Genomic DNA, 9,603 nt, shown 5'->3' with positions numbered 1-9,603 from the left:
GCTTACCAAGGCCATGATCAGGAGCTATTTTTCTCAATATGTCATGTTGTTGAAAAATCTCGCGGTAGCATGGGATGATCGGCACTTTAGTTTTAGTTTTAGTCCTAGGCCATTTTCAACCCAGGCCCATTGTTTCATCAGCGCGCATTGCAGAGTGATCCTTTTGTCTGCCTTTTCGAGCAGCGAGTGTATTCCACTCCCGACATTTCGTCAGCAGCGAAATTCACACGTCCGAAGAAGAGAACTTTTGGTTCTTGGCCATTTCGTGGAGGTCCTGTCCGTCCAGGAATCGCCGTCGCCCCCGCCCGTGGTAGTAACCGGCGCCCCCACACCAACCTGAGCGCACAGACGGCCCACCGCGGTCACAAAGATTTGACCCCTCCACCTCCCGCTGCTCCTCTCTCCCTCCGCTGCCAGCCACTGTTCACTCTATAAATAAGCCCGTCCATCGCCGCCTTCCCTCCCGTCCAGCTCCCGGCTCAGCTTTCGAAACGTACCGAAGCTCCACCATCTTCTGCTTGCTTCCTACCGCCGGAGCGCCGCCTTGGCTTGGCTCGGCATCGTCGCCGTCTCAGCCGGGAAGTCGTGGGCTCGTGCGGCGCGATGGGTAGGCTGGGGTCGAAGAGGAGGGTGGGGGAGGAGGCGGAGCTGGAGGCCGTCGAGGAGGAGGAGAAGGAGTACGAGGTGGAGGAGGTGCACGACCGGCTCCAGTCGTCGCGGAACAGCCGGCTCGCGCTCTTCGGCTCCGACCTCCGCCTCGGCCCGCGCCGCCGCCGCCCCCCTCGCCGCCCCGCCGTCGACGGCGAGGGCGGCTTCTTCCACGACCACATCATCCTCCCCGACAACAAGTACGTAATAGCACCACCAGCACACGGCCACGGCCCACCTCCCTCCCCGCCTCTCCATTTCTCCTTCCTTGCTACCTTCTCGACGCTTCCGCGCGCACGCCTCCGTGTGCTGCAAGCTCGATCGGTCGTTTTGCTGCTGCTACAATTACAAACACAAGCAGTTTCAAAAAAAAAATTGTAACCAAAAGCAGTTTCAATTTTATTTTATTTTTGCGGAAAATGACTTTGCTATATTATTTTCCTCGCAATTTTTGGTTTTACTTTCCGTTTCGTTCAACAGCCTGCGCATTGGTCCGTAGCCGCGATTCGGTCGTTTCTTGATCAGCTCGCCACCGCCACAGGTGCGCCGTCGGCAGGCAGCAGCCACATGTAGCATGTAGCTACAGCTACGCCGGCGTTCACGGGATCGTGCCTGAGGGCCATAGAAACCGGGATAACATATTGCTTTTGCTTTACTGAACTCCTGTCGCATGAGTTAATTTCTAGCCAAGCTAATTTCTCGGCTGTTACAACTGCGACTTCTTTGCAAGGCCATCTACGGCCCGTAGCCTCATGGGAGATGTTCTTCTTTAAAAAATCCTGCGATGAAAATGAAAGTGAAATAGTAGTTATTTTTTAGTATACGAGGGGAATATCTTTTCTAGCAAAAAAAAAGAGAGGGTGAAATGTTGTCCCGTGAGTCTGAAAAGAAGGGAGGAAGCTAGCTAGTAGCATCGGGATGAACAATCTAAGCATAGTAGACTCTGGACCCCTTTCACTGTCTGCTTTTTAAGGCTGACCGTAACGGTAGTATCATATATGTCAACTAAGCACTTTCGATGAGGTGGCATATAATTAAATGAAGAAAAAGAGGGTTGAGTATCATATCATGATACCGTATCATATTAAATGATGTGCTACTATGTGTCTTGCATGGCAATAAATAAACTATACTATGATACTAACATATGATACTATGCATTACGGATGTGGTATCATACACTAGTATCATATGCATGATACTAGTATATGATACTACCCATTACAACCAGCCTAACCTCGCGCGATAGGCGATAGAGTATAGACTGTACTGCCCCAAACGGTCCGGAGATTGCTCCGTGACTTTTGTTTTTCCACCCCTCCTTTTTTTTCCCCTTTGGTTCCTTCTGCGTGCGTGGAGGCAGCATGAGAAGCTCCGCATGCCTTCAAACCGGGATTCGTTAGTCACAGCGTGCAGGAAGAGCAGATAAATGCAGTGCACATATGTGTTTTTTTTCTGCATATTTATGCATTGCACATCAGCGACAAAGGGTTTGAACTTCCTAAGGCCACTTTCAATGCGTTGGTGCTAAGATGAGGTGCTAAACACATTAAATAATTTAACAACTAAAGTCCCCAATGCATAGTTGCTTAGCTTATTATAGCTAAGCCTTCTTATTTAATGCTTTTGCAACTAAAGTTATGCATGCATTGGTGCATTTTTTTATTTAATTGCTTTACCTAGGTTTACGCGCTTAGCATTGTTTCTTCCTGGAGTCATCATACTCATCTCTTTCCTATTAATTAGCTTGCCACATCAGATTTTTTGTCTATGTGACAGCCTTAGCACCTGTACAAGGTGAAGCATTGGGAGTAGCCTAACACGAAGTGCATGCATATGTATAGCTATCATCACCATGCCCCTTATATTCTATAGCGTGCGGAGCTCTCTACTCTGCTTATCAAAACATGACAAGTAGGCTATATATATAGCTTGCACGAGCAGCCTTCCTCGCCGCCAACCAGGTGTACGGCCCCTTGGTTTTGGACAGCGTCGTGCTCCCCAAATCCCATTTCGTTACTTGGCTGACTTGGCTTGATTGATGCCATGGTTTGAACGGCCTAAAGAACTCATCCAGCATGCCCGGCTTGGTTTAGCGCCGCTAATCCTGGGGGTAAGGTAGCTCGAGTCATTATCCCGGGGCAAATATTCAAGTGCATGATGCGTAGAGTGTAGCAATCAGTTCTGCCATGTGTGAGATCTCTTCACAGCTAATCCATGGGGATGATGTGGACAGTGTTAGTTTTTGATTGGCGGTGATCGCGCATAATCAGACAGAACTGATGACATCTAATTTATATATAAAACGGCTTACATTTGTTTACCGAGGGAGTAGCATATACTTCATTTGTTCCTAAATACTCCCTCCGTCCCAAAATAACTGTCTCAGGCTTAGTACAAATTTGTATTAGAGCTAGTACAAAGTTAAGACACTTATTTTGGAACGGAGGGAGTATTTGTTGTTTGAGAGAACTAGTCTAGTTCTCCTCAATAACAAATATTTAGGAACAGATAAAGTACATTGCAATGTCTTGCCTCCTCGAAGTCTCGACTTTTTTTTTTTTTTTTGAGAATGTGTGTTTGTCGTGATAGTGTGCTGACTAAAATTTTAAGTTTAGCAGGGCTATAGATTACTACAGCTGAACGTGTACTCCGTGTGGTTATGTAAAATGGCACTACGAGTAGATGAAAAAAGTGCAAATTATTTTCCTCGGATGATGTATAGAATAAAATGGATGTTATTGTAACAGATCTCGTTGGAGATGAGGTGGCTCCATGACAGACGCATCGTCATTTAAATTCAATTCGTGCCAAGTGGTTCCGATCGACCCAATTAATTTACTAGCATGAGTACCGTTGGATCGGTGCACAGGAGGAACCCACTACTCATGGTCACATCACCCCCCACCCCCTGACGGACATGCTCATGTGCATCATGGAGTATGCGTCTGATCTCACCCAGACATTTGGCTAACTCTATGTGCGCCGGATCCTTGAACGTGTTTGGCCTAATCATCAATGCTTTTGACCTAATTTGCAAAGGCAGTGTAGCATGTGGTTCTAGGCTTCTACAGTAGCCACTCTCTCAATCAACTTGAGATTTTTCAGGGAGAAAATTATGTGGCTGTCAGTCAACAACTGTGGTAAATGAATCGAAATCTGTTTTTTTATACCATCTTTTGCTCCTCCATGTCTGAAGAAATGGCACAGTTGTTGGACGTTTTACTATGGTATAAGTTGCAGGAGAGTGTCAATTTACTGATCTGTGGACCTCTTTTTGGGATGGTGTCCCTGCTGCAGGTTGTATCTGTTATGGACCAAGTTCATACTTGTTTGGGCGGTGTACAGTTCCTTCTTTACGCCCTTCGAATTCGGCTTCTTCAGGGGCCTCCCGGACAAACTGTTCGTCTTAGACATAGTTGGGCAGATTGCCTTCCTCATTGATATTGTTCTCAAGTTTTTCGTGGCCTACCGCGACCCCGACACGTACCGCATCGTACACAGTCCGACCTCTATTGCCCTGCGGTAAATACTTCATCATCTTATGCTTGAAACTGTAACTAGAATAAACCGGAATTTGCCCTGCAGTATTGTTCGCTTGAATATTTTTCCGTACTCCCACTCCTATATTTTCACATCATGTAGTCCTTTACAATCTCGGAATCATTAAAATGGTGAATCTCAAGAATGATATGTTGGATATCTCAACTATTTTCTATGTTGCTGAAATGAAAATGCTTTCTGTGTTGCCTTGATGTTGTACTTGTAACTTCTACTTCTCTCTTAATAAAGAGCGGCTACAGCCTTTCGAAATGAAAATGCTTTTCCAGAAGGGCATTTGCATGTTAGTACATTTAACTTTGTTCTTAGGACATTTGTATGTTGTACATTTAACTTTATTCTTCCTTTAAAAAAATAACTTTATTCTTGCAATATTATAGTAGGGCATTTGCATGTTGTACATTTAACTTTATTCTTGCAATATTATAGTAGGGCCTTTGCATAATGTACTTTTTGGAACATGTCCTGCTATAAATCAAACTTGCTTTCTAACCTATGGTTTATTTGCTCACTTAACCCAGGTATTGTAAATCAAATTTCATTTTTGATCTCCTTGGTTGCTTCCCATGGGATATCATCTACAAGGTTACCCTTTTGCTAATATTTCTAATTTCACTGGTTAGTTGACATGTTAAAAAAAATTCCGCTCACGTTTTATACCATGAACTGTAAAACAGGCTTCTGGCAGTAAAGAAGAAGTAAGATACCTATTGTGGATCCGGTTAACACGAGCTCTGAAGGTAACAGAATTCTTCAGGGATTTGGAAAAGGACATCCGCGTGAATTACCTGTTCACGAGGATAGTGAAACTCATAGTTGTGGAGCTCTATTGCACGCACACGGCAGCCTGTATCTTCTATTACCTGGCCACAACGCTACCTGAATCAATGGAAGCAAATACATGGATAGGGAGTTTGAAGTTGGGAGAGTACAGCTATGACCATTTCAGAGAGCTTGATCTTATCAAGCTTTATATAACCTCACTTTACTTTGCGATTGTCACCATGGCGACTGTTGGTAAGTTTTGATCTCATATTTAACTCAAAGTTCCATGTCGTTTTCTTCAGAAACTTGGAAAGTGTTCCGTATGCTGAGATGCTGAGACCTTTCCCCCTGCAGGTTATGGTGACATTCATGCTGTAAATGTCAGGGAAATGATATTTGTCATGATCTATGTCTCCTTTGATATGATTCTTGGTGCTTACCTCATCGGTAACATGACTGCGCTTATTGTCAAAGGCTCGAGAACAGAGCGATTTAGGGACAAAATGAAAGAAGTCATCAGGTATATGAACAGAAATAAACTTGGGAAAGAGATAAGGGAACAGATCAAGGGGCATCTGAGGTTGCAGTATGAGAGCAGCTACACCGAAGCTTCTGTACTTCAGGATATCCCGATTTCAATTCGTGCAAAGGTAATGAACATTGTGTTACTGTTCTGACTTCTGAAGCTCTTTCCTAAAACAGACCATCAGATATCTGTTTTGACTGATGATACATGTTATTGTGTTTGCAGATTTCTCAAACACTGTACAAGCCATATGTTGAAAGCACTCCACTATTCAAAGGCTGCTCAGCAGAGTTCATTCAACAGATTGTAAGTATTTCTTTCTGACCCAAAATATGTATGATGATATATTGTACAAAATATAGTTTGATAATACCTGAAGATCTCTCTTAACGTGTTCGTGCTCCTGGCAGGTCATCAGACTCCAAGAAGAGTTCTTTCTACCAGGAGAGGTTATTTTGGAGCAAGGCAGTGCAGTTGATCAGATATATTTTGTCTGTCATGGCGCACTGGTGAGTTCAGGCCTAGTGATGGTTTCCCAATTCTTTCATACATTTAATAAGCAGACAGGTTTGCTTATGGAGTTCCTTTTGGACCAAACTAGCACTTACTGTACAATTCATATGCTGTTCAGGAAGGTGTTGGCATCGGCGAAGATGGTCAAGAGGAGACTATTTTGATGCTGGAGCCCGAGAATTCTTTCGGAGAAATCGCTATCCTTTGCAACATCCCACAGCCATACAGTGTTCGTGTTTGCGAACTTTGCAGGCTCTTGCGGCTCGATAAGCAGTCATTCACAAACATACTGGAGATCTATTTTGTCGACGGAAGGAAAATTTTGAGCAACCTCACTGATGTAAGAAGCAGCATCAACAGCTGTTACTTCATAAAAAGATGTATAATTGTAGTATAAACAGATTATTTATTTTTTACTGATGTGCTGCCTGCCCCCTTTTGACTGCAGAACAATGAATATGGCGGTCGGGTCAAACAAATAGAATCAGATATCACATTCCACATAGGGAAGCAAGAAGCAGAGCTGACCTTGAGAGTAAACAGTGCCGCCTTTTACGGTGACCTTAATCAGCTCAAGGGTTTAATCCGAGCTGGAGCTGATCCAAAGAACACCGATTACGACGGGCGTTCTCCTTTGGTAAGCACAGCTTAGAATTTCATATAATCAACAAGAACGTTGTATTATACTACCTTATACTGATCATCAGTAATGTATGTCTCATGTAACCGCCGTCTTCTTCACAGCATCTTGCGGCTTCCAAAGGGTACGAAGACGTTGCGCAGTTCCTCATCCACGAAGGGGCTGATATCGATCTTGCCGGTATGCAGTATGCTCACTCAGTTAAATTTAATGCCATCTTCGCTGCCGTTTTCAGGTTTCACCATGTAGTGTATGTAGACTGGTGATCACGTTTTGAACACTTGCTTTTTGTTCGGAACCAGATAAATTTGGGAACACGCCACTGCTGGAGGCGGTGAAGCAGGGGCACGACCGGGTGGCCACGCTGCTCTTCGGCAGAGGAGCCAAGCTGAACCTGGAGAACGCCGGCAGCCACCTCTGCATGGCGGTGTCGAAGGGGGACTCCGACTTCGTCCGGAGGGCGCTGGCCTACGGCGCCGACCCGGACTCGAAGGACTACGACCACCGCAGCCCCCTCCACATAGCCGCCGCAGAGGGCCTGTACATGATGGCCAGGATGCTGGTAGAGGCAGGCGCAAGCGTGTTCGCAACCGACAGGTAATGTGCCACCATCAAGCTTGAAACCACCACCAAGTCTGCTGTCTCTGCAACTTCGTGGCCATGGTTGGGCCTGACATTGCCGTGTGTATGTGTGCAGGTGGGGCACTACTCCGCTGGACGAAGGGCGCAAGTCGGGCAGCAAGCCGCTGATGATGCTGCTGGAGCAGGCAAAGGCCGACGAGCTGTCCAAGTTTCCCGGCCGCGGCGAAGAAGTGAGAGGCAAGTTCAGAAGCTGCTCAGAACCCTCTGTCAGTCAAAGGAAACCACCACTTGCTCAACGTTCATTTCTGACCTCTACGAAATTTCTCCTGATCACAGATAGAATGCACCCGCGGCGATGCTCCGTGTTCCCCAACCATCCGTGGGACGATGGCGCCGAGCGCAGGGAGGGGGTGACGCTGTGGATTCCGCACACGATCGACGGGCTGGTCAGGTCGGCGCAGGAGAAGCTGGGCATGTCCGGCCAAGGCCTGCGCCTGCTGGGCGAGGACGGCGCGAGGGTGCAGGAGGTCGACATGGTCCATGATGGCCAGAAGCTGTATCTGGTCGGAGGCGATGGCGGCGCGGGGCAGAGCGAGTAGAAGGTGCGCCGGCGGGAGCGGAATAAGGTTCTTCCAGCAAAATTTTGCTGTCCCTGTCAAATACGGAGTACTATGTTTTTCTAGGATTAGCCTAAGATTTGCGAGCTTTTTCTTGCGTGCCGCCGATTGTTGTACCCATACGTAGATATAAGAAAGAAGGCAAGGCGTTTCTTCATGATGTACAAATTGTGTTGGTGGAAATGGGATGTAAATGGAAACGGAATGTGGATGAAGAAGTTGAGCCAGTTTTCGATTTGTCAACTTGATCCAAGTGTTGAAAGCCTCGTGTTAATTAGCTACTGCCATCTTCTTCGACATAATTGCAGGGCAGTACCACACTTAGGCACGCTCATGTCGGTATCATTTCGGAGACTAATTGTTGCAATACGGTCTGTCAGGCGTATAAACTCGTATTGACGCAGTATCTGACGTACCAGGCTCGCATGTCAGTTGACACGGTGGCGTACACGTATCGCGTAGCGTACCCGAACCGGCTCGGTCACTTGGTCTCGTCCGAACCGGGTCGAACCGGACCAACCCGAGAACCCTAGCCTTGCTCTCCCCTCTCCCTCTCTGCGCGGCTCTCCGACGATGGCGGCGGCGACGTTGCGGGCGGCTACCGAGACCTCCCCAGCCTCGGGCTAGATGACTACGTGGGTCTGGCTTTGGACGACGATGGCTCCATTTCGAGCCACTCCTTCGGCGCTGGTTTGGAGGAGGAGGATTTGGAGGAGGAGGCGACGTTGTCCATGAATGACAGGGCGAAGATGGCAGAGATCTGGATCGCCAACCCTACCAGTAGCCATCACTGGACCAGTGGTGCTGGTGGCGGCTTGATGTAAGTGCATGTAGTTTTTTTTGCCTAATTAAAATCTGAATATCTATGGTTATTTGCTTATCTGAATTTATATGTGTGAACTGTAGTTTGAATGATGATGTTTGGGAACTTCAGATTCACTGTGATTCAGAGCCAAATATTGATATGAAGCTATGTAGCTCAGATGTTACATTTCTAAACATGTATGCAGTGTTGCAAACACAAGGTTTTTATTTCTCTGATGAGCTATACCACATGAGGAATTTAGGAATAGGAGAGGAGAGAGAGCATGGCTTAGAATTGATTGACATAAACATCAAACTGCAGCAACTGAAGAAGGAATATAATCACAGTTTAGTTCTCAATTTGATAGTGAGGGCAACACCAACTGAAAAATTAGCAGCAATAGTGTATCAACCATCTGTTCTGTATGATCTTAGTGAGCCTGCAGTTCTTGTTGTTGATCCAGAAGGTGTTGTTTTTCATAGCAGCCCTAGTCAACCTACTGCTTTTTGCATCCAAGAGAGCATAAACTTCAGAAAGGACAATCTCAAAGTTATAATGAAGGAAGAGTGAGTGTTTGAGCAGGCACATAATAGTAGTGATGAAACTAAGGATGCATATGACAGTGATAACAATTCAGATAACAGCTCACAATTAGCAGAGGAAGAAGATGTAGATCAATCTGAAGATTGAGATGAAAATTCAGATGAGGAACAATTACATTATGAGGGTGACACTGAGGTTGAGGATTTGTTTGAGCAGGTAGAGGAGGATGTCAATGTTTTTGCAAGAGAAGAGCCTCCAATGCAAAAACCTGCAAAAAGGAGGAAGAAACTTGAAGTTAGGACAGGCCCCACTACTAGGTCACATTCAAGGTGTGTTAGAGGAGGTGATACCTGATTTCATTCCTTCAACAGATGAAGAAGATGATTGGTTGTTGTTTGAGGAT

The 9,603-nt window shown here is 46.0% G+C and overlaps 1 protein-coding gene across 1 annotated transcript; it reads left to right on the top strand.

Annotated features, from left to right (window-relative positions):
• The first annotated feature begins 326 nt into the window (after nucleotides 1-326).
• On the top strand, nucleotides 327-8,095 carry LOC123407361 (potassium channel KOR1-like). The gene is made up of 13 exons (XM_045100473.1): nucleotides 327-848; nucleotides 3,949-4,173; nucleotides 4,731-4,794; nucleotides 4,887-5,226; nucleotides 5,329-5,624; nucleotides 5,726-5,806; nucleotides 5,911-6,009; nucleotides 6,132-6,353; nucleotides 6,462-6,650; nucleotides 6,758-6,833; nucleotides 6,956-7,250; nucleotides 7,351-7,472; nucleotides 7,572-8,095. Exons 1-13 carry the CDS (start codon nucleotides 604-606, stop codon nucleotides 7,832-7,834), a joined length of 2,517 nt encoding a protein of 838 aa, XP_044956408.1. The 5' UTR covers nucleotides 327-603; the 3' UTR covers nucleotides 7,835-8,095.
• The last annotated feature ends 1,508 nt before the right edge of the window (nucleotides 8,096-9,603 follow it).

Source organism: Hordeum vulgare, chromosome 7H (genome assembly GCF_904849725.1).
Source record: "Hordeum vulgare subsp. vulgare chromosome 7H, MorexV3_pseudomolecules_assembly, whole genome shotgun sequence".
In the NCBI taxonomy this organism is placed as follows: Eukaryota; Viridiplantae; Streptophyta; class Magnoliopsida; order Poales; family Poaceae; genus Hordeum; species Hordeum vulgare.
Note: the sequence above shows the minus strand (reverse complement) of the source record. Positions and strands in the feature narration are given on the sequence as shown.